The following is a 26,579-nucleotide window of genomic DNA, read 5'->3' as shown; positions in this document are numbered from 1 at the left end:
GCCCCAACATCCTGTTTTCATGCTCGTTTTAAACCAGTTTAGACTCGACAAAATCATACATATCTTATATCATTTTGAAGCTTCTCATATCTACTTTCTGACTCAATTTATAGTTTTCACCATAACTTAATCATTTACAACTTACAAGCCTACAAAGTGAGCCCGAGAGTCATTTTGACACTTTCACTAAAATAGTAATAATTCTAAACCATAATACTTGAGCATGTAAAAATCATGTCACAAGTCCAAAATGATATTATAGACGTGTTACATACCTTTGTTTCTCAAAATTTTGCATATGGGTCAAAGTAGACGCGTATAACCTAAATGGGTCATAAATACCCATTTTGACCAAAACATGTCAAAACTCATTTTTAAAACATTACAATCTTCAAACTTACTTAAATTGATATATCGAACGTGTCCAAGTTTCCTGTTACTCATTTCGATACTTTTTGGCTTAAATGGGTCAAGTGTCCAAACGGACGGTTTAAATTACATGGTTTATACTTATACAAAATTATCACTTTAGAACACCTCACACTATATGAAATAGTTAATATAAGTGTGTTAAATTCGTACAAAAAGTCTCAAGTCTCTAGCATTGGTCATTATTTTTATAACCCGAAACATTTGCAAAAACACACGTTTAAAATCGTATTTACAGCAGCAACTTCTGTGATTTTTAGAAAAATCATCGCAACTCCAAATCAGTCACCGCCAATTGAAGATGCGGCGTTTTTAAGTGAAAAACCTGCATACTTTTTCCCATGACCTGTTCTGTCCCGAAACAGCCCCAGCAACCACAAACGCACACGTTGGTCAAATCAGTTTTTAACAGCACTATAATAAAAATGTACAAAACTTTGAACGAGTGTATAGAGTTCAAGAAAAATCAAAATGACCCAATTCTTGAGTCTAAATTCAATAGCTTTTCGATATCTACAATCCTATCAGCCCAGGTTTTTAATTACTCTTCGCTAATCGTGTCAAAACGTACTTTTTTAGCCAATCCCGAAGGGTACCTTATTTTAATCCTAACTTTCGACCCGTTCGCCCAATTTACGCAATATTCAAATGAAAATTTAACTAATTTTCGAGAGTAATTCATCTAATAACTTATCAGAAGCTCAAGAATTAAAACAATTACTTCATATTAGACCAAATCTAATGCATGCGAAACCATTTTAAGTCAATACGGGTAACCAATATTCGAGCAAACATAACATGAGCAATACGTATCCATTTTACATGATATCCTAGCCTAACTTGAGTGATTTTTAATTATCTAACAGATGGTAAACAAATCACATTCCAAATCATAAAGTTTTTTGCCCAGAAAATTCAGATTTAAGAATAAACAAGTTAAAACTTCAAATAAGCATAACGAGAGCAATTCTTAACGAAATTCGATGATTCTTAAGCCTAAAATGTGTAATTTTTAATAACCTATCAGTTGGTTAAATTATCTAAGAAAATCATGTAGTCGATCTTTGTAAAATAACGTTTTGGTGCTGCTGTAACAGCTCTCACAGCAAACATGAAACATAATAATGCAATTAACATAACGCAAGCATCCCATACCCGATTCGAGTGATTCTTAAGCCTAAAATGTGTAGTTTTTAATAACCTATCATTTGGTTATCAGTTCACAAACTCAATCACAAAGCATACATCTCAAAAATTTCGGATTTCATGCAATAACATATTGAAACTACAATTAATCATGTCGGAAGCATCACAAAACAAAATCAAACGATTCTTGAGCCTAAAGTTATTAATTTTTTGAGAGGAATTCATCTTGATACATATAATTTACAGAAAATACGTCTTTCATATCAGTAGCATGAAATATAAAAACGTGATTTCATTAAAACTACTCAAATGATCAATTAAACACAAATTCATTTGTAAACATTCAAGGACTTGAGCACAGACACTATATTTCCACTAATATGTAATAAAAAATGAAAACCCAAAAATTAGAGTTTTTAAAACTTACTCTAATCAAGAAATTGTTGGTATGTATGTGTAGATCTCTTAGAGAGGAATCCGAATATGTAAACAATTTTATGATCAAGCAATTTCTTGAAGGTATTCTTAAGGATGAAAGATTGATGATGATGATGAATAGTAATGGGTGTTCTTAAGAAGAGAATAAGATAGATACGCATGTGTGTGTGTTTGGTGAAATGAATCTAGATCAGAAATATAAGTAGAAAAGGGAAGTCACGGGTTTAAACTGTAGTAGTCACAGGTAGTTATAAGATATCACGGGTGTAATAATTTGGTAAACACGGGTATTATATCTATTTGCAATTATAATTATAGATGTCACGATTATTAACTGTATAGTCACGGGTTCTATTAAATTCTTATCTGTTATCTAAAACCCAATGTATTTTACCTTAATATGATTTACTTAATTGATTTATTTTGTATTAAAAAAATACATTTATATATTGTTCAAAACCTTTTAGAATCTTGACGTTATACTTAGTTGATGTGTTTCATAAAATACTTATTTATTATATTTTTAAATTAGATACTGAAAACATGAATGTTTAAACTAATTTTCTCGGGTTTAGTTTAAGAATATCCTAATTAATAAAAATGATTTTTAAAACTCAATTATTATATAACATAATAATTATTAAAATTAATAATCATACGTTTTGTTGTCTTAAAATATATTTCTTTCGTTTCCACTAACCGTAGTGTTTTCAAAAAAAAAAAATCTAACCAATATTAATAATAGTATATTTAAAATAAAAATACATACAAAATTGTAAATTTTAAGTAATGGTTGTTAAGTTTTCAACGAAAAGCTAACGAAAAAAGTCGGGTTATTACATTACCTACCCCTTAAAGAAAATTTCGTCCCGAAATTTTGGTTGGTGTGATTAAACGACGTTTAGGAAACAAGTGAGGATAGAAATGTTCGTCTTGACGTAGAAAGATCGAGTATCTTGTAGTTAAGTATGAAAGTTAGGTAAAACGAGATCATAGTCCTTTGATACGAATACCTTTGAATAAACTGCTCGGAGTGCAAGTGTGATATGACAAAGATTTGAAGGAAATTACGTGTGATTCAAACGATGTAACCTATAGAGTCTCATTATATTCAGGTGCCAGCAGAGAAAATAAAGGAGTCATGTAACATGGTACGTGGTGAAGATAAGGTTGATCAAGCATTACCACCATCACGTTCCATTAGAACTTCCGCATGACTTACCGTAATATAACCACGTTGATTAGGCGTCATTATATTACACTAACTCATGCTTCCATTCCAACATTACTCTAAAATATTTATGGATATAAAACAAGTGTCGTTTTCCAGAATTTATAAATCAAAATGATTTCAAAAAGGGGTGTACTAAAAATAGTACGAGAATATAATATTTATTTTAATTAATAATATTGAAAGGGTAATGACGTAAGAATGTCTTTGGAACTATTGAGAATCTTCCTGAGTCGGATAAGACTTCTTTCGATTTACAATTCAAGATATCAGGAGCTTCTGAATCGAAGCACATAAGCACATAATATAACACAAATGATATCTATAAAAATTTATAAGTAATAACTCACGTAGGAATGTCGAGAATTTCGAAAGTCCTGAATGACGCTTCCTGGTTTTTCAATAACCGGGGTGTTGAAAATGAACTCGCTTGAGAAGGAGAAGGCTTGTAATCAAAAGGAGAAATACTTTATCACCGATAGTAATAATAATATTATATTAATGTCAGAATATGCACATAATCACATATAAGTGTAATGACACGGTTGTAGACTAGACCACTAATGTATCCAAACAGTTCAGGTCAGACACACTAATGCACCTAATTCCCTACAACCAACACTCTGATACCACCTGTAACGACCCGTCAAAATCGCTATTGACGCAGTACGTTATTCACTGGTTTCATTGCTAGGTATTGACCTCTATATGATACGTTTTGTAAACATTGCATTCTTTTGAAAAGACACACGTAAATGAATATCTAAATCCAAGGTTTTCGACATCTGATGATTTCTACATATAGACAATCACCGTAAATAATAGTTTACAATAATACATCCATTGACAATGCAGTCAAAATAAGATACATGGTGATGATTTTGTGAATGCAAAGTTTTCTCTAATAAAGCATGTATGACTCCACGCACATAGCTTGTATAACGTATAAGCAAACAGCGGAAGACTTCTAGGGACCTGAGAATAAACATGCTAAAAGTGTCAACACAAAGGTTGGTGAGTTCATAGTTTTAATATTACGCATAATCTGTATATAAAGGTGGATCCCAAGATTTCAGTTGTTTCATCCAGAAACGTTTATCAAAATATTCCACGAAATTGAGCGCCCTGGTAACTAAGCTTTAACGTTATAATAGGTACCCCTGTTTTAACATACATGCAACCAACATGTACAATACACGCAATCCAACGTGTACTAACCTCAAATAGCATACGTCTGTTTTATAGTTCAGGCTAGGGTTTCTATACCTGGAACAGACGGGAATTTCAAGCCCTATGGATCCATATACAACTATTTGCGCCCACCAGTTCTTATAACCAGCAGTTACTAGTTACCAAAGCTAATGGATTTTCGGTTCAAACTCAGTGTAGAATTTAGTATATACTTGTATCCATTGCGTTTAAAATAAAGTGCATTTATTCTCAGCCCAAAAATATAGATTGCAAAAGCAATTAAAAAGGGAGCATATGAAACTCACCTGACAACTTCAGAAATAAATCACAGAGATGTGACCGAAAATCGGAATGCAAGTAACCGTAGACCTCAACCTAGAGAACATATGTTGGTCAATAGGTGTCTAATAAGCTAGGTCGGTCCATAGGGTAAGTATAGTCCTATTGCTCAAATCCGACTCATAAATTTAGCAAAATTTAGCAAAAGTCAACAAAAGTCAACGCAAGTCAAAGTAAGTCAAATGTAAGCCAAACGTAAGTCAAACACAGTCAACATGGTTAACACAAGTCAACAACCGCATAAAATTACACAAGTTGGTCAAATAGTCAAACATAGGTCAAACTTAAGTTATTCATTTTTACTTAGAAAAATTTATATTATTTACATATATGTATTTTTTAGTATTTTGCAGCTGATTCCGGGTCCCACCAAATTCGATATAATACCTTAAGTCGTGACCATTGGAAAGTGTGTCATCCCACAATTCTATAGACAGTTTATTTGACAAAAATGGAGTTACAGTTTTAAAGTTATGACCTCGCGAAAACAGTCTCCCGAAACATAAAATGCTGTTAAAATGCTGTTGTGTCAAAATCAGCAACAACTGTCCATTTTGTCGCTTGTTTTAAACCTGTTTAGACTCAACAAAATCATACATATAATATATCGTTTTAAAGCTTGTCGTAAATAATTTCAATACCAATTAATAGTTTTTATCCATACTTAACTGATTTCAACTTACGAGTCCGCAAAGTAGACCCAAGAGTCATTTTTGACACTTTACCAAAACTAAAAGTCAGCCCCAACATCCTGTTTTCATGCTCGTTTTAAACCAGTTTAGACTCGACAAAATCATACATATCTTATATCATTTTGAAGCTTCTCATATCTACTTTCTGACTCAATTCATAGTTTTCACCATAACTTAATCATTTACAATTTACGAGCCTACAAAGTGAGCCCGAGTGTCATTTTGACACTTTCACTAAAATAGTACTAATTCTAAACCATAATACTTGAGCATGTAAAAGTCATGTCACAAGTCCAAAATGATATTATAGACGTGTTACATACCTTTGTTTCTCAAAATTTTGCATATGGGTCAAAGTAGACTCGTATGACCTAAATGGGTCATAAATACCCATTTTGACCAAAACATGTCAAAACTCATTTTTAAAATATTAGAATCTTCAAACTTACTTAAATTGATATATCGGACGTGCCCAAGTTGTCCGTTACTCATTTCGATACTTTTTGGCTTAAATGGGTCAAGTGTCCAAACGGACGGTATAAATTACATGGTTTAGATTTATACAAAATTATCACTTTAGAACACCCCACACTATATGAAATAGTTAATATAAGTGTATTAAGTTCGTACAAAAAGTCTCAAGTCTCTAGCATTGGTCATTATTTTTATAACCCGAAACATTTGCAAAAACACACGTTTAAAATCGTATTTACAGCAGAAACTTCTGTGATTTTTAGAAAAATCATCGCAACTCCAAATCAGTCACCGCCAATTGGAGATGCGGCGTTTTTAAGTGAAGAACCTTCACAATTTTTCCCATGACCTGTTCTATCCCGAAACAGCCCCAGCAACCGCAAACGCACACGTTGGTCAAATCAGTTTTTAACAGCACTATAATAAAAATGTACAAAACTTTGAACGAGTGTATAGAGTTCAAGAAAAATCAAAATGACCCGATTATTGAGTCTAAATTCAATAGCTTTTCGATATCTACAATCCTATCAGCCCAGGTTTTTAATTACTCTTCGTTAATCATGTCAAAACGTACTTTTTCAGCCAATCCCGAAGGGTACCTTATTTTAATCCTAACTTTCGACCCGTTCGCCCAATTTACGCAATTTCCAAATGAAAATTTAACTAATTTTTGAGAGTAATTCATCTAATAACTTATCAAAAGCTCAAGCATTAAAACAATTACTTCATGTTAGACCAAATCTAATGCATGCGAAACCATTTTAAGCCAATACGGGTAATCAATATTCGAGCAAACATAATATGAGCAATATGTATCCATTTTACATGATATCCTAGCCTAACTTGAGTGATTTTTCACTATCTAACAGATGGTAAACAAATCACATTCCAAATCATAAAGTTTTTTGCCCAGAAAATTCGGATTTAAGCATAAACAAGTCAAAACTTCAAATAAGCATAACGAGAGCAATTCTTAACGAAATTCGATGATTCTTAAGCCTAAAATGTGTAATTTTTAATAACCTATCAGTTGGTCAAATTATCTAATAAAACCATGTAGTCAATTTTTGTAAAATAACGTTTTGGTGCTGCTGTAGCAGCTCTCACAGCAAACATGAAACATAATAATGCAATTAACATAACGCAAGCATCCCATACCCGATTCGAGTGATTCTTAAGCCTAAATGTGTAGTTTTTAATAATCTATCATTTGGTTATCAGTTCACAAACTCAATCACAAAGCATACATCTCAAAAATTTCAGATTTCATGCAATAACATATTGAAACTACAATTAATCATGTCGGAAGCATCACATAACGAAATCAAACGATTCTTGAGCCTAAAGTTATTAATTTTTCGAGAGGATTTCATCTTGATACATATAATTTACAGAAAATATGTCTTTCATATCAGTAGCATGAAATATAAAAACGTGATTTCATTAAAACTACTCAAATGATCAATTAAACACAAATTCATTTGTAAACATTCAAGGACTTGAGCACTAGACACTATATTTCCCCTAATATGTAATAAAAAATGAAAACCAAAAAATTAGAGTTTTTAAAACTTACTCTAATCAAGAAATTGTTGGTATGGATGTGTAGAGCTCTTAGAGAGGAATCCGAATATGTAAACAATTTTATGATCAAGCGATTTCTTGAGGGTGTTCTTAAGGATGAAAGATTGATGATGATGATGAATAGTGATAGGTGTTCTTAAGAAGAGAATAAGATAGATACGTATGTGTGTGTGTTTGGTGAAATGAATCTAGATCAGAAATATAAGTAGAAAAGGGAAGTCATGGGTTTAAACTGTAGTAGTCACAGGTAGTTATAAGATATCACGGGTGTAATAATTTGGTAAACACGGGTATTATATCTATTTGTAATTATAATTATAGATGTCACGATTATTAACTGTATAGTCACGGGTTCTATTAAATTCTTATCTGTTATCTAAAACCCAATGTATTTTACCTTAATATGATTTACTTAATTGATTTATTTTGTATTAAAAAAATACATTTATATATTGTTCAAAACCTTTTAGAATCTTGACGTTATACTTAGTTGATGTGTTTCATAAAATATTTATTTATTATATTTTTAAATTAGATACTGAAAACATGAATGTTTAAACTAATTTTCTCGGGTTTAGTTTAAGAATATCCTAATTAATAAAAATGATTTTTAAAACTCAATTATTATATAACATAATAATTATTAAAATTAATAATCATACGTTTTGTTGTCTTAAAATATATTTCTCTCGTTTCCACTAACCGTACTGTTTTCAAAAAAAAAAATCTAACCAATATTAATAATAGTATATTTAAAAAAAATACATACAAAATTGTAAATTTTAAGTAATGGTTGTTAAGTTTTCAACGAAAAGCTAACGGAAAAAGTCGGGTTATTACACCATGTTTATGGTTTTATCCGTTTCCTTTGCCACGGATATTCTTTTTCTCCCTTTGGCTTATCGGCTTGTGCTTTTACACTTTTCTTCAAGTGTTGCAATCTTCCTCTTTTGAGTTCAGCAACTACCCTTTCAATTAAGTGCCGACATTCATTGGTCTCATGACCGTAATCATCGTGAAAATCACAAAATTTTCTTTTGTCTCTGTTTCCATACTTTGACAAAGGTACTGGGGGGTCGAAGCTTTTGCACACAGCCTCTGTAGCCAAAATTTCTTTTGGTGTTTTTGTGAGGTCTTTTATTAACGCAACATTTTCAGTGTGGCTGCTTTTGAACCTCTGACTTCCTCCCCCTTTATTGTTGTTTAATTTGCGATACTTATCATTATGATAGTTACCACTCCTAGGTTGGCCATTACCACCATAACGTTTGCCAGACTCTAACCCTCTTCCCTGCACTCGATAATAATCATCGTCGATGTCCAGATTTGAAGAGGTACTTCCGCAATTCTTCTTTATATCTTCTTGTGCCCGTATGTAATCATGCGTTTCTTTTACGGCTTCCGCGAAAGTTTCTGGCACTCTTCTCCGTAACCGTTACCATAAAGACAGGTGTCTGTCGGTGTCTATACAATGTATAAAGCCGGATACCTTCTGACTTTCTGGCAAGCCTTGTATTTTAGCCACCTCCTTGGTATATCTGTCTATTATTTCTCCCAAGCTCTCTTTCGACTTCTGCTTTATGTCGTGACATTCGACATGTGTTCTTTTGCGTGCGCGCAAATTGTGAAAGTTTAATAAAAATCTTGAGCGCAAATCCACAAAACCTGTAATGCTTTGGGCTGGCAAATTATTGAACCATTCCATTGCTACTCCTTGCAGCACTATTGGTAGCATATGGCATGCTACTGCATCACCCCAGCTGTGTATTCTTGCTGTTCCTTCAAATTTTTGTAAAATGTCATCCGGATCTGATAACCCATCATAACTTCCGAGTGTTAGAGGCAACACCGGTACAACTGTGAAGGGATGTCTGGCGATGTGTGGCACAAACTTTTCTGTTGTGGGAGCTACCTCAAGGCTTTGCTTAGCTTTTTGCCCTTGCATCACCGCGAACCAATTGCTCATAAATTCTTGTACCCGCGCTGGCTCATTGAAAGCGGGTGCCAAGTGTGGTGGCGCGACTTGCAGTAATTGAGATATGAAGCTATTTGACTGAGCTGCGGCATAGTGCGCCCCACTATATTGATTGCTTGCAATAGTATGGACTGGTTGCGAAGACGCACACGCCGTTGACCCTTGTTGTGGTGTCAGCATGATGTTTGAACCATCTGGATTTCTCAGACCCATCTTCCTGATTCTTTCCTGAGCTTTCTCGGTAGTGACCCGGTGTTTCAGGTTCAACCGAGGTGATAATTGGTATTGTACCCACACATGTAGTTTTAACTTTAAAGCCTGGTGGAACCGTTTCACTTGGAGAACCGCAGCTCATAATTTTTGGTGACAGATCCTCGAATGGTTTAAAGCTAGTTCCTGTTTCCAGTAAACTTCCATCGGGAGTGTGCCACCATCCCTTAGATGATTCATTCAGGACAGTTTCTGATGTAACCGGCCCTGTTCCAACACTTGGTGTTGATGGAGACTTTGATGCGCCCTTGGTTGGTGCTGTTGGCGTCGATGGTGTATTCGTAACAGTCGCCGTAGGTGTTTGAAACCCTGGACTTACTGGAGAGTCCGATCGCCCTTGATTTTTTGCTCTCTTACTTCCTCCACCCATTTTTGCTGACAATTAAAAACCTGAAAGTGGCCGATTAGTTAAACAAAAAAGTGTTATGGAAAAAAGTTACGTACAATAAATCATATACAACATAAATTCCAATCTTCTTTGTTTCATATAACCGGTCCCACGGATGGCGCCAAATGATCAAGCATATTTTCACGAGGTCAAGGTGAACCTACGCTTGAGTGCATAATGGGGTTTAAGGACTAACAACATTCGGACCTCCGACGCGTAGTCGTGGATAACCCATATCGGTATCATTTCGATTCCGACAGGGTGTCCGGTCGAGAGTCCACTAACAACCTAGCATACAAGGTTGAGTGGCCCAAAGACTTGAAGGTTTTATAGTTCGAGACATACCTGAAATTCTTTAAGATCGTAAGAGCTTTATTCGTACGATGGAGATTTGTATGCTGTGGTTTACGTATGAGTAAACGAATGAATGTGTGTATTAGGGTTTATGAGCAATGTATTTATAGACTCATGATTTAGGGTTTCGATAGAATCTCTTCCCTAATTAAATGTGATCTTGTCCCAACTAACTTTCGTTATTTAAGGAAAAGAATCCGAATTGATTATACCGTACATTCTTCTAGAATGTACTGGACCCTTATGCAAGTATACGAAACTCGCATCAGATGGTATAGGTGCATAGAGTGTGGCTATACCCATGTCATATCACTGACATGACAGTTTTGTGTGCGGTTTAGGGCTTCGGATGCGCATCCGCATTGTCCTGCGGATATGTGTATCATTAATTGGTGTCAACCCCGAGTCATAGGGTACATTAGTGAGTCTAGACTACAACCGGCATATAGACTTGAAGTAGGAATTACTTGACTACTTGTGCATTTATACTCGAACTCTTCTATTCGTATCTAACTCTTATTTCATCTTGATCTCACGTAGTTTAATTTGATTGACACGCCACCTTGACTTTGTGAGGTAATGTCGAATGCACATATGAATTAGGGTAATATAATTTCTGGGAATATATTACGGTGACTCATATGGACGTTCCGACATTATAACATAAAGAATTTAGGGCGAGCCATGGAAAATTTTCTATCTTTATTTCATATCACGATTAGTATTATCGAGAATACTAATCAACGATATTCTTGTGTCTTGAAGGAACAATGCCTCCTCGCCGAGTCCCACGCAATGAAACTCCCGAACAAGCTCTTCAACGAATGATAGCCACCGCCGTAGATGCGGCCATGGCCGTTCACTCATCCAACAACAACAACAATAACAACAACAACAACAACAATGGAGCTGGTAACTCAAACGAGGGATGCTCCTACAAAGCTTTCATGGGGTGTAAACCTCACACTTTCGATGGGACCGGAGGACCGGTTGCTCTCACTCGATGGTTTGAGCAAACGGAAGCCGTTTTTAGCATAAGTAGTTGCCGGGACCAAGACAAAGTCAAATACTCCACCCACACTTTTGCCGGTATCGCTCTCAAGTGGTGTAACACGTATGTACAATCGGTGGGTACCGATGAAGCCCACGCTCTCTCTTAGCCCGATTTAAAAGAAAAGATGATCACTGAATACTTTCCCCGTGAAAAGACTCGAAGGCTCGAGAGAGAGCTAAGAGGTTTGAAAGCGCTCGGAAATGACCTCAATGCCTATAATCAACGGTTTGCCGAGCTAGCTCTAATGTGTCCAAACCTAGTAAATCTCGAGCCTCTACGAGTTGAACTGTACATGGTGGCCTTCCTAAGAGCATCAAACATGGGGTAATGTCATCCAAACCCGTCAACCTACAAGAAGCTTTAAAGATGGCCCGCCAATTGATTGAAACGGTGGATGAAATCGTAGCACCGGCACCTAAGGTCGAGGATAAATCGGGTGACAACAAAAGAAAGTGGGAAGCCCCCTAATCAAGCAACAACAACAACAACTTCACCAAGAAGCCTTTCACCTCCGACGGCAAGAAGGGTTATGCCGGAAACCTACCTCTTTGCAACAAATGCCACAAGCATCACTTTGGTGAATGTGGCAAGCTAATTTGCCACCGGTACCAAGGAAGTGGCCATAAGGCCAACGATTGTAAAAGTGCAGCCCCCGACGCTCGAAAGGGGCCCAATGCACCAAAGACGGTCACTTGTTACGAATGTGGCCAAATGGGTCATTATAGAAATGCATGCCCAAAGAAGAAAGATAACCCCAATACGCGCGGCCGAGCTTTCAACATTAACACCTAGGAAGCCTGAGATGACAATGAACTAGTCACGGATACGTTTCTTCTCAACAATTCTTATGTCTCTTGCTTATTCGATTCGGGTGCCAATAAGAGTTTTGTATCCAAGACTCTGACTCATTCTTTTAGCACTCCACCACTCCCACTAGATACAACTTATACCATTGAAGTGGCCAATGGGAAACTATTGAGGGCCGACAAATTTTATCGGGGGTGTACGTTAAACTTAATGGGTAAAGAGTTTGAAATTGACTTGATACCTATAAAACTAGGGAGCTTTGATGTAATCATTGGTATGGATTGGTTAGCCAAAACAAAATCTCACATCCTTTGCGATCTTAAAGCGATTCAAATTCCTATCAAGAATGGTGAACCCTTGATTGTCTATGGCGAAAAGAGTTGCACCGGACTCAACCTCGTCTCGTGCCTTAAAGTTGAAAAATACCTTAGTAAAGGTTGTTTCACGATTCTAGCCCATGTTAAGAAATTCGAGATCGATGAGAAGCATATCGATGATGTGCCAATTGTTAGTGACTTTTTCGATGTTTTTCCCGACGAATTATCGGGCCTTCCACCTCATCGACCGGTAGAATTCCAAATCGATCTTATTCCGGGAGCCACACTGTGACAACCCGGAAATTTTTGACCAAATTTAAACTTTATCTTTAAATGATTTAACGTTTCCAACACGATAAGCAAAGTCTATGAAGTTGAATCTCAAAATTTTAGAACTGTTTCATTACATTTGACTGCTCTCGATGATTCATGAACAATTATATATATATATATATATATATATATATATATATATATATATATATATATATATATATATATATACAAGTAAAAACGACTTTGCTACAGTAAAACACTATTTGCTACAGTGAAACCGTATTTTGCTGCAGTGCTACACTATTTGCTACAGTGAACACTATTTGCTACAGAAAAATACTATTTGATACAGTGAAACACTATTTGATGTCGACGAACTAGCAAACAAAAACGGATAAGGCGGCCATGCGATCGCATGGCAAAAACACTGAAAACTCATGCGATCGCATGAGGTACTGTAGCAGGCCACATACTATAAAATCTCTGTTCATTCCTTCGAATTATTATTTTTTATATTATTATTATTATTATTATTATTATTATTATTATTATTATTATTATTATTATTATTATTAAGATTAATATTATTATTATTAATCTTATTATAATATTATTATTAGTAGTATATATACCTAAAATACTACGACGAGGTTATGAGCGTGTCACATTCAGAATGGGTTTTTGAGCGGGATAGAGCTAAGGAAATTATGGGTTATTGCCAAGGAGGTTATGGGTAATGTTCGGGGGTATATTTGTGAATCAAATCTAGTGTTTATCATCTCCGTTACGTCTACGTACTTTCCTACAATATTGAATCTCAATATTTATAAGTAAGCACTCATATTTTATCTTTTATATATTAATTGTGTATCCATGTCTAGTGCTCGAGTATATATATATTTATATATGCTTGTATGCTAAATTTCGTCGTTAAACAGTTATAATGAATCACGAATTAAATACATATATTACTGGTAAAAAGTATATGATATACATGTTTTTGGAAAGCTGGCGAACAATCAATAACTTTTCATTTAGATATCGAATAATTTCGATGAACGGATTAAAAGATATGATCAACTGAATTATGATTGACGTTAATTGAAATTGCTTTTGAATCTGCAATTAAGATTTAAACAACTTGTTTACGAAATTTATAAAATGGATTTTTTAAATATTACCAGCCGAGTAAATGAATTCTTATATAAAGCACGTCTCGTATTGTTGAACTATTATCAAAATTGACTTTTTGAAACGACTTTGGATAACTTTTATATGTCGATCTCGAGCATTAGGATTGTGATACACTATGACCAGACCTAGCTTGATAGACATTTATTGACCAACATATGTTCTCTAGGTTGAGATCTACGGTTATTTGGTATTCCGAGTTTCGGTCGCATTTCGGTGAACGACTTTATGTGCTGCTAAGGTGAGTTTCATTTGCTCCCTTTTTAATTGCTTTTGCAATCTATATTTTTGGGCTGAGAATACATGCACTTTATTTTAAAAACAATGGACACAAGTACATACTAAATTCTATACTGAGTTTGAACCGAAAATCCCTTAGCTTTGGTAACTAGTAACTGCCAGTTATAAGAACTGGTGGGCGCGAGTAGTAGTATATGGATCCATAGGGCTTGATATCCCCGTCCGAGCTAGAGCACTACCCTTTTAACGGACGTAAGCTATTTGAGAAGCGTACACGTTGGTTTGCGTGTATTATTAAGATGATTATACAAAGGGTACAAATTATATATACGTTAAGTTTAGTTACCAGGGTGCTCAATTTCGTAGAATATTTTGATAAACGTTTCTGGATGAAACAACTGTGATCTTGTGATCGACCTTTATATACAGATTATACGAAACATTAAAACTATGAACTCACCAACCTTTGTGTTGACACTTGTTAGCATGTTTATTCTCAGGTTCCCTAGAAGTCTTCCGCTGTTTGATTATATGTTACACAAGCTATGTGCATGGAGTCTTACATGGCATATTTTTTTAAGGAAACGTTGCATTCACCAAATCATCACCATGTATCTTATTTTGACTGCATTGTCAACGAAAGTACTATTGTAAACTATTATTTATGGTGATTGTCTATATGTAGAAATCATCAGATGTCGAAAACCTTTGATTTAAATATTCATTTACGGTGTGCCTTTTCAAAAGAATGCAATGTTTACAAAATGTATCATATAGAGGTCAAATACCTCGCAATGAAATCGATGAATGACGTGTTCGTCCATATGGATTTGGAGCGATTGTCACAGTTGGTATCAGAGCGTTGGTCCTAGCGAACCAGGTCTTGCATGAATGTGTCTAAATGATAGTTGTTAGAATGCATTAGTAAGTCTGGACTTCGACCGTGTCTGCATGTTAAAAGTTTTGCTTATCATTTCTTGTCGGAAATTACATGTTTATCATTCTTAAGTCTAGACACGTTTTCCTGCATTTATTGCATAAATAGTGTATAGACAAAAATTCATATCTTAGCGTATCTGTTACTGTAAACTTTTCCTGACATCTTCCGAAAATTCCTCCGTGATTTATGGAATTTTGGTATTATATATACATATGTAAATTATGTATTGAAGAGTACCAATCTAAATTCTATAATCTATTTCATATCAAAAATTATCTCTCTAATTATACAAGATGGATCCCGTATCTAGTTCAAATTCCTTAAACTCCGACAGCTATTCCGATATGGATATTCACCTGAATTCCGAAGACAGTGTAACCGGAATGGATCAACCAATCAGTCATCATCTATTCTGGATGAATTGGGGATGGGTTCGTAGCCTACTTAATTATTGAAGACAAGAAGAAGGCGATCCCTTCCATCCACCACATTTCCCTCTTGGCGAAGAACCTGAAGCACTTACCGGCGAGCCTGTTCGTAATACCATTTTCTCTTTCATCTCCAGAATATCTCGTCATGATCATATACTCTCTCAAATTTTGGATCTTATTCATCCGCTCGTCCGAACCGCCAATCATCCCGGTGTAGTAGAAGAAGTCAACGAGCTTCGCGCTCGGGTAGTGTCTTTGGAGAATATGGTGCAAAGGTTACAAGCACCAGCAGAATCACCGGCATCAACAGTACCACTGACAACAACACCAACAGTACCATTACCACCACCAACAACATCCGCACCGCAAGCCTCAACATCACAATATGTACCTTGAACATCAACGTCATACGCATCGTAGTTACCAAGAAATACCAGCAACAATAACCGATGAAGTATTAACTCATTTCCCCTGAAGAAATTTTATGTATATTTAATATATGTGAATTTTGAAATCAAAATAAATCTTTTCGTACTAAGATATTACGTGTGAATCTTAACTGGCAGGTACTAATCGGTTAGTTCATATTACTAATATGCAATGATGTACATCCTTCCTTAACAACTTAACCATTGTTAACTACAATCTCTGTTTCAACTTAATGAATTCCATTTCATAATAAACCAAGTGTATTATTCAATTACATAATTGATTTTACATTTTCATTTTCGATGTACTCAAAACTTTTCAGAAAACATCATCTGTGCCTTGTAAGGTTCACAAAAATTTCACGAGCACCAACATCCTTCACTGAGGAATATCAATAAGAATAAATAATGAAGTGTTGATTTCATTAGTGAAATGCTCCGCAAAGACTATGTAATCTTTAATGTTTTAGAGATTAATCATTTTTAAGTCAAGTCGAAAATCAAATGAGCTTAATATGATATTAACTCATTAAATCCGTATTACATCTGAAGAAATATACATACATATATTTTCATAAAGACTGTAATAAAAATTCTTTTGTACAAAATATTACTTTTGAAATCTTTAACGGGTAGGTAATTCCCGGGAAATATATAAGTTCACAATTAATATGTTATATTGTACATTCTTCAATTTTGATTCAAAAATCATTAACTATACTCACTATCTTCACAATGATACACAATCATTTCATACAAATTCAATCACATATTCTGATATCGACGTATCAGAATCCAAGCCATAACTCTGAACCGGTGACATCATTCTTAGATCTCTACATATTTTAAAGCTATACTTTAACTTTAAAACTGTGAAAGATCCTTTAGCATTGTTATTACCGAAAATAATCTTGCAATCCCTGTTCAAAGTATCCAGTTTTACCACACTTCCAACCAGTCAACTTCTACTTTTCAGATTAGCCTTATTATAACCTTGATATATACGTTTTTGTTACTGGGGAACGTTTTATGTTCCACCACATTAGCAGTAAATTTACCAACAACTTCATTGATACTTGACCTTTCGAAAAATCCTTATACTCATTGAAACCCTATCATGTACTCATCTACATCTTCTAACGATAATTTCCATACCAACTACCAGGAATTAGCAATCAGTATTTCGAATTTCACAGCAATTCTACGCCAACAGTTATATATAAACATATAATGTCTATCTCCTAGACTTATTTACTCTGAATGTGAAGTTTCTAAAAAACATCCCAAAGTATGAACTAGTTCTCTGAAATTGGAACAATGCTGATGAAGCAGCAAAAACTATAAACGACCTTAACAGTCAAAAGTTTGATGATAAAGAATAGTATGGTGGTAAAGCTGAGAAAAAGAGAAGGTTTGAAACTGGAAAACGGATTGAGCAAACCATGAAGGAGGATGTGGACAAATCACAAGGACGAAATCTACCTTCAAAGAATCCAAATAATTCAGTGTCTGCTAAAACCATTAGTAAGAACCTTACTTCTTATTCTAAACCTTCACAGACAGATTTTTCGCATCATCCTCTGATATTAGAAATTCTAAGATATCATCGTATCTTCCATTATAAATATACTCCATATTTCTGAAGATATTTTCATAACTATTCTTATCTGAAATCATTTATCTCTTCACGCTATCTTTGTTACATCATAAAAGAAACTATTTTAGTTTCTTAAATCTGAAAAATTCGAAAAATGGATGCTTTGAAGTAATGTTGGGAACTGAAGCATGAATTAGTATAATATAATGACACTTGATCAACGTGATTATATTACAGTAAGTCATGCTGAGTTTCTAATGGAACGTGATAAAGGTTCACAGATCCCACCCTCATCATGAACCATGTTACATAACTCTTTCATTCTATATAATCTCTAAATATATCAAGAAAATATATTTCTTGATGATTCGGTCTTTTTCGAATATTCTAGTAATTTGACAAATCAAGATCATGCCATTACAATTCCCTTCTTAGAACATTAACTATGTTCATTTCAAAATCCATACCTACGAATTCTGGACCATTATTCGCTTGACTTGAAGGCGGGAAGAGAGAACGAAAGCATGAAACTTCGAAATATAACGGAGAATATAAAGCCCGATAAAAACACATAAATTACAAACCATGAATATCAATAAGTATTGCAATGTAAAGACACGGGAGAACTAAAAACACTATAAAGCCAAGAGTATAGTAAAAGTGAATAGATTCCTCCAGCGGCAGATGAAAAAGAAGAATGATAGATATGAAAGTTAGGAGTATATCAAGAATCAGAACTGGATGAAGCATTTTCACAATTTATTAAGAAGTATTAAATAAGGAAGAAGATTATAGGAGTGGTGAAAATAAATAAAACAGAAGAGGTCAATTTATAGTGAAATATCATACATAGCAATCGAGGCAGATTACGCATTTAATCAAAGAAAATCTTAATTTCCGCAAATTCCGAAGAATCAAATCTTATTTAGATTATGAAGATTTTCTATTCTTTAAATTCCGAAAATCAATCGTTACTACGTCAAGAGATAAGACACATCTATATTCTCCATTTCACTCTTTTATGATAACTTCCCTCATATGCTTCGAGAAATCGGATTGTTTTATCCATATAATTCAACGGTGATAAAATTCTATTTATCAACTCATATCTGTCATAAAAACATTTTTATTGTCAGCCATGACGACCTCACTCAAATTTCGGGACGAAATTTCTTTAACGGGTAGGTACTGTGACAACCCGGAAATTTTTGACCAAATTTAAACTTTATCTTTAAATGATTTAACGTTTCCGACACGATAAGAAAAGTCTATGAAGTTGAATCTCAAAATTTTAGAACTGTTTCATTACATTTGACTGCTCTCGATGATTCATGAACAATTATATGTATGTATATATATATATATATATATATATATATATATATATATGTACAAGTAAAAACGACTTTGCTACAGTAAAACACTATTTGCTACAGTAAAACACTATTTGCTACAGTGAACCCGTATTTTGCTACAGTGAAACCGTATTTTGCTACAGTGCTACACTATTTGCTACAGTGAACACTATTTGCTACAGAAAAACACTATTTGCTACAGTGAAACACTATTTGATGTCGACGAACTAGCAAACAAAAACGGATAAGGCGGCCATGCGATCGCATGGCAAAAACACTGAAAACTCATGCGATCGCATGAGGTACTGTAGCAGGCCACATACTATAAAATCTCGGTTCATTCCTTCGAATTATTATTTTTTATATTATTATTATTATTATTATTATTATTATTATTATTATTATTATTATTATTAAGATTAATATTATTATTATTAATCTTATTATAATATTATTATTAGTAGTATATATACCTAAAATACTACGACGAGGTTATGAGCATGTCACCTTCAAAATGGGTTTTTGAGCTGGATAGAGCTAAGAAAATTATGGGTTATTGCCAAGGAGGTTATGGGTAATGTTCGGGGGTATATTTGTGAATCAAATCTAGTGTTTATCATCTCCGTTACATCTACGTACTTTCCTACAATATTGAATCTCAATATTTATAAGTAAGCACTCATACTTTATCTTTTATGTATTAATTGTGTATCCATGTCTAGTGCTCGAGTATATATATATTTATATATGCTTGTATGCTAAATTTCATCGTTAAACAGTTATAATGAATCACGAATTAAATACATATATTACTGGTAAAAAGTATATGATATACATGTTTTTGGAAAGCTGGCGAAAAATCAATAACTTTTCATTTAGATATCGAATAATTTCGATGAACGGATTAAAAGATATGATCAACTGAATTATGGTTGACGTTAATTGAAATTGCTTTTGAATCTGCAATTAAGATTTAAACAACTTGTTTACGAAATTTATAAAATGGATTTTTTAAATATTACCAGCCGAGTAAATGAATTCTTATATAAAGCACGTCTCGTATTGTTGAACTATTATCAAAATTGACTTTTTGAAACGACTTTGGATAACTTTTGTATGTCGATCTCGAGCATTAGGATTGTGATACACTATGACCAGACCTAGCTTGATAGACATTTATTGACCAACATATGTTCTCTAGGTTGAGATCTACGGTTATTTGGTATTCCGAGTTTCGGTCGCATTTCGGTGAACGACTTTATGTGCTGCTAAGGTGAGTTTCATTTGCTCCCTTTTTAATTGCTTTTGCAATCTATATTTTTGGGCTGAGAATACATGCACTTTATTTTAAAAACAATGGACACAAGTACATACTAAATTCTATACTGAGTTTGAACCGAAAATCCCTTAGCTTTGGTAACTAGTAACTGCCAGTTATAAGAACTGGTGGGCGCGAGTAGTAGTATATGGATCCATAGGGCTTGATATCCCCGTCCGAGCTAGAGCACTACCCTTTTAACGGACGTAAGCTATTTGAGAAGCGTACACGTTGGTTTGCGTGTATTATTAAGATGATTATACAAAGGGTACAAATTATATATACGTTAAGTTTAGTTACCAGGGTGCTCAATTTCGTAGAATATTTTGATAAACGTTTCTGGATGAAACAACTGTGATCTTGTGATCGACCTTTATATACAAATTATACGAAACATTAAAACTATGAACTCACCAACCTTTGTGTTGACACTTGTTAGCATGTTTATTCTCAGGTTCCCTAGAAGTCTTCCGCTGTTTGATTATATGTTACACAAGCTATGTGCATGGAGTCTTACATGGCATATTTTTTTAAGGAAACGTTGCATTCACCAAATCATCACCATGTATCTTATTTTGACTGCATTGTCAACGAAAGTACTATTGTAAACTATTATTTATGGTGATTGTCTATATGTAGAAATCATCAGATGTCGAAAACCTTTGATTTAAATATTCATTTACGGTGTGCCTTTTCAAAAGAATGCAATGTTTACAAAATGTATCATATAGAGGTCAAATACCTCGCAATGAAATCGATGAATGACGTGTTCGTCCATATGGATTTGGAGCGATTGTCACAGTTGGTATCAGAGCGTTGGTCCTAGCGAACCAGGTCTTGCATGAATGTGTCTAAATGATAGTTGTTAGAATGCATTAGTAAGTCTGGACTTCGACCGTGTCTGCATGTTAAAAGTTTTGCTTATCATTTCTTGTCGGAAATTACATGTTTATCATTCTTAAGTCTAGACACGTTTTCCTGCATTTATTGCATAAATAGTGTATAGACAAAAATTCATATCTTAGCGTATCTGTTACTGTAAACTTTTCCTGACATCTTCCGAAAATTCCTCCGTGATTTATGGAATTTTGGTATTATATATACATATGTAAATTATGTATTGAAGAGTACCAATCTAAATTCTATAATCTATTTCATATCAAAAATTATCTCTCTAATTATACAAGATGGATCCCGTATCTAGTTCAAATTCCTTAAACTCCGACAGCTATTCCGATGTGGATATTCACCTGAATTCCGAAGACAGTGTAACCGGAATGGATCAACCAATCAGTCATCATCTATTCTGGATGAATTGGGGATGGGTTCGTAGCCTACTTAATTATTGAAGACAAGAAGAAGGCGATCCCTTCCATCCACCACATTTCCCTCTTGGCGAAGAACCTGAAGCACTTACCGGCGAGCCTGTTCGTAATACCATTTTCTCTCTCATCTCCAGAATATCTCGTCATGATCATATACTCTCTCAAATTTTGGATCTTATTCATCCGCTCGTCCGAACCGCCAATCATCCCGGTGTAGTAGAAGAAGTCAACGAGCTTCGCGCTCGGGTAGTGTCTTTGGAGAATATGGTGCAAAGGTTACAAGCACCAGCAGAATCACCGGCATCAACAGTATCACTGACAACAACACCAACAGTACCATTACCACCACTAACAACATCCGCACCGCAAGCCTCAACATCACAATATGTACCTTGAACATCAACGTCATACGCATCGTAGTTACCAAGAAATACCAGCAACAATAACCGATGAAGTATTAACTCATTTCCCCTGAAGAAATTTTATGTATATTTAATATATGTGAATTTTGAAATCAAAATAAATCTTTTCGTACTAAGATATTACGTGTGAATCTTAACTGGCAGGTACTAATCGGTTAGTTCATATTACTAATATGCAATGATGTACATCCTTCCTTAACAACTTAACCATTGTTAACTACAATCTCTGTTTCAACTTAATGAATTCCATTTCATAATAAACCAAGTGTATTATTCAATTACATAATTGATTTTACATTTTCATTTTCGATGTACTCAAAACTTTTCAGAAAACATCATCTGTGCCTTGTAAGGTTCACAAAAATTTCACGAGCACCAACATCCTTCACTTAGGAATATCAATAAGAATAAATAATGAAGTGTTGATTTCATTAGTGAAATGCTCCGCAAAGACTATGTAATCTTTAATGTTTTAGAGATTAATCATTTTTAAGTCAAGTCGAAAATCAAATGAGCTTAATATGATATTAACTCATTAAATCCGTATTACATCTGAAGAAATATACATACATATATTTTCATAAAGACTGTAATAAAAATTCTTTTGTACAAAATATTACTTGTGAAATCTTTAACGGGTAGGTAATTCCCGGGAAATATATAAGTTCACAATTAATATGTTATATTGTACATTCTTCAATTTTGATTCAAAAATCATTAACTATACTCACTATCTTCACAATGATACACAATCATTTCATACAAATTCAATCACATATTCTGATATCGACGTATCAGAATCCAAGCCATAACTCTGAACCGGTGACATCATTCTTAGATCTCTACATATTTTAAAGCTATACTTTAACTTTAAAACTGTGAAAGATCCTTTAGCATTGTTATTACCGAAAATAATCTTGCAATCCCTATTCAAAGTATCCAGTTTTACCACACTTCCAACCAGTCAACTTCTACTTTTCAGATTAGCCTTATTATAACCTTGATATATACGTTTTTGTTACTGGGGAACGTTTTATGTTCCACCACATTAGCAGTAAATTTACCAACAACTTCATTGATACTTGACCTTTCGAAAAATCCTTATACTCATTGAAACCCTATCATGTACTCATCTACATCTTCTAACGATAATTTCCATACCAACTACCAGGAATTAGCAATCAGTATTTCGAATTTCACAGCAATTCTATGCCAACAGTTATATATAAACATATAATGTCTATCTCCTAGACTTATTTACTCTGAATGTGAAGTTTCTGAAAAACATCCCAAAGTATGAACTAGTTCTCTGAAATTGGAACAATGCTGATGAAGCAGCAAAAACTGTAAACGACCTTAACAATCAAAAGTTTGATGATAAAGAATAGTATGGTGGTAAAGCTGAGAAAAAGAGAAGGTTTGAAACTGGAAAACGGATTGAGCAAACCATGAAGGAGGATGTGGACAAATCACAAGGACGAAATCTACCTTCAAAGAATCCAAATAATTCAGTGTCTGCTAAAACCATTAGTAAGAACCTTACTTCTTATTCTAAACCTTCACAGACAGATTTTTCGCATCATCCTCTGATATTAGAAATTCTAAGATATCATCGTATCTTCCATTATAAATATACTCCATATTTCTGAAGATATTTTCATAACTATTCTTATCTGAAATCATTTATCTCTTCACGCTATCTTTGTTACATCATAAAAGAAACTATTTTAGTTTCTTAAATCTGAAAAATTCGAAAAATGGATGCTTTGAAGTAATGTTGGGAACTGAAGCATGAATTAGTATAATATAATGACACTTGATCAACGTGATTATATTACAGTAAGTCATGCTGAGTTTCTAATGGAACGTGATAAAGGTTCACAGATCCCACCCTCATCATGAACCATGTTACATAACTCTTTCATTCTATATAATCTCTAAATATATCAAGAAAATATATTTCTTGATGATTCGGTCTTTTCCGAATATTCTAGTAATTTGACAAATCAAGATCATGCCATTACAATTCCCTTCTTAGAACATTAACTATGTTCATTTCAAAATCCATACCTACGAATTCTGGACCATTATTCGCTTGACTTGAAGGCGGGAAGAGAGAACGAAAGCATGAAACTTCGAAATATAACGGAGAATATAAAGCCCGATAAAAACACATAAATTACAAACCATGAATATCAATAAGTATTGCAACGTAAAGACACGGGAGAACTAAAAACACTATAAAGCCAAGAGTATAGTAAAAGTGAATAGATTCCTCCAGCGGCAGATGAAAAAGAAGAATGATAGATATGAAAGTTAGGAGTATATCAAGAATCAGAACTGGATGAAGCATTTTCACAATTTATTAAGAAGTATTAAATAAGGAAGAAGATTATAGGAGTGGTGAAAATAAATAAAACGGAAGAGGTCAATTTATAGTGAAATATCATACATAGCAATCGAGGCAGATTACGCATTTAATCAAAGAAAATCTTAATTTCCGCAAATTCCGAAGAATCAAATCTTATTTAGATTATGAAGATTTTCTATTCTTTAAATTCCGAAAATCAATCGTTACTACGTCAAGAGATAAGACACATCTATATTCTCCATTTCACTCTTTTACGATAACTTCCCTCATATGCTTCGAGAAATCGGATTGTTTTATCCATATAATTCAACGGTGATAAAATTCTATTTATCAACTCATATCTGTCATAAAAACATTTTTATTGTCAGCCATGACGACCTCACTCAAATTTCGGGACGAAATTTCTTTAACGGGTAGGTACTGTGACAACCCGGAAATTTTTGACCAAATTTAAACTTTATCTTTAAATGATTTAACGTTTCCGACACGATAAGAAAAGTCTATGAAGTTGAATCTCAAAATTTTAGAACTGTTTCATTACATTTGACTGCTCTCGATGATTCATGAACAATTATATGTATGTATATATATATATATATATATATATATATATATATATATATATGTACAAGTAAAAACGACTTTGCTACAGTAAAACACTATTTGCTACAGTAAAACACTATTTGCTACAGTGAACCCGTATTTTGCTACAGTGAAACCGTATTTTGCTACAGTGCTACACTATTTGCTACAGTGAACACTATTTGCTACAGAAAAACACTATTTGCTACAGTGAAACACTATTTGATGTCGACGAACTAGCAAACAAAAACGGATAAGGCGGCCATGCGATCGCATGGCAAAAACACTGAAAACTCATGCGATCGCATGAGGTACTGTAGCAGGCCACATACTATAAAATCTCGGTTCATTCCTTCGAATTATTATTTTTTATATTATTATTATTATTATTATTATTATTATTATTATTATTATTATTATTATTAAGATTAATATTATTATTATTAATCTTATTATAATATTATTATTAGTAGTATATATACCTAAAATACTACGACGAGGTTATGAGCATGTCACCTTCAAAATGGGTTTTTGAGCTGGATAGAGCTAAGAAAATTATGGGTTATTGCCAAGGAGGTTATGGGTAATGTTCGGGGGTATATTTGTGAATCAAATCTAGTGTTTATCATCTCCGTTACGTCTACGTACTTTCCTACAATATTGAATCTCAATATTTATAAGTAAGCACTCATACTTTATCTTTTATGTATTAATTGTGTATCCATGTCTAGTGCTCGAGTATATATATATTTATATATGCTTGTATGCTAAATTTCATCGTTAAACAGTTATAATGAATCACGAATTAAATACATATATTACTGGTAAAAAGTATATGATATACATGTTTTTGGAAAGCTGGCGAAAAATCAATAACTTTTCATTTAGATATCGAATAATTTCGATGAACGGATTAAAAGATATGATCAACTGAATTATGGTTGACGTTAATTGAAATTGCTTTTGAATCTGCAATTAAGATTTAAACAACTTGTTTACGAAATTTATAAAATGGATTTTTTAAATATTACCAGCCGAGTAAATGAATTCTTATATAAAGCACGTCTCGTATTGTTGAACTATTATCAAAATTGACTTTTTGAAACGACTTTGGATAACTTTTGTATGTCGATCTCGAGCATTAGGATTGTGATACACTATGACCAGACCTAGCTTGATAGACATTTATTGACCAACATATGTTCTCTAGGTTGAGATCTACGGTTATTTGGTATTCCGAGTTTCGGTCGCATTTCGGTGAACGACTTTATGTGCTGCTAAGGTGAGTTTCATTTGCTCCCTTTTTAATTGCTTTTGCAATCTATATTTTTGGGCTGAGAATACATGCACTTTATTTTAAAAACAATGGACACAAGTATATACTAAATTCTATACTGAGTTTGAACCGAAAATC

The 26,579-nt window shown here is 33.8% G+C and overlaps 1 protein-coding gene across 1 annotated transcript; it reads right to left on the bottom strand.

Annotated features, from left to right (window-relative positions):
- Window positions 1-8,371: 8,371 nt before the first annotated feature.
- On the bottom strand, window positions 8,372-9,490 carry LOC139848938 (uncharacterized). Its single transcript, XM_071838618.1, has 2 exons — window positions 9,014-9,490; window positions 8,372-8,815 (listed from the first exon to the last, which is right to left on the bottom strand). Exons 1-2 carry the CDS (start codon window positions 9,488-9,490, stop codon window positions 8,372-8,374), a joined length of 921 nt encoding a protein of 306 aa, XP_071694719.1.
- Window positions 9,491-26,579: the final 17,089 nt, after the last annotated feature.

Source organism: Rutidosis leptorrhynchoides, chromosome 5, assembly GCF_046630445.1.
Source record: "Rutidosis leptorrhynchoides isolate AG116_Rl617_1_P2 chromosome 5, CSIRO_AGI_Rlap_v1, whole genome shotgun sequence".
In the NCBI taxonomy this organism is placed as follows: Eukaryota; Viridiplantae; Streptophyta; class Magnoliopsida; order Asterales; family Asteraceae; genus Rutidosis; species Rutidosis leptorrhynchoides.
This window is presented reverse-complemented; position numbering and strand designations above follow the sequence as displayed.

What these genes read in the sequence shown, in the direction of transcription:
- LOC139848938 (XM_071838618.1), bottom strand. Translation starts at nt 9,490, where the DNA reads ATGAGCAATTGGTTCGCGGTGATGCAAGGGCAAAAAGCTAAGCAAAGC. An exon ending in GCTTGCCAGAAAGTCAGAAG is followed by an intron (nt 8,816 to 9,013) that starts GTATCCGGCTTT and finishes TATCGAGTGCAG; the next exon opens with GGAAGAGGGTTAGAGTCTGG.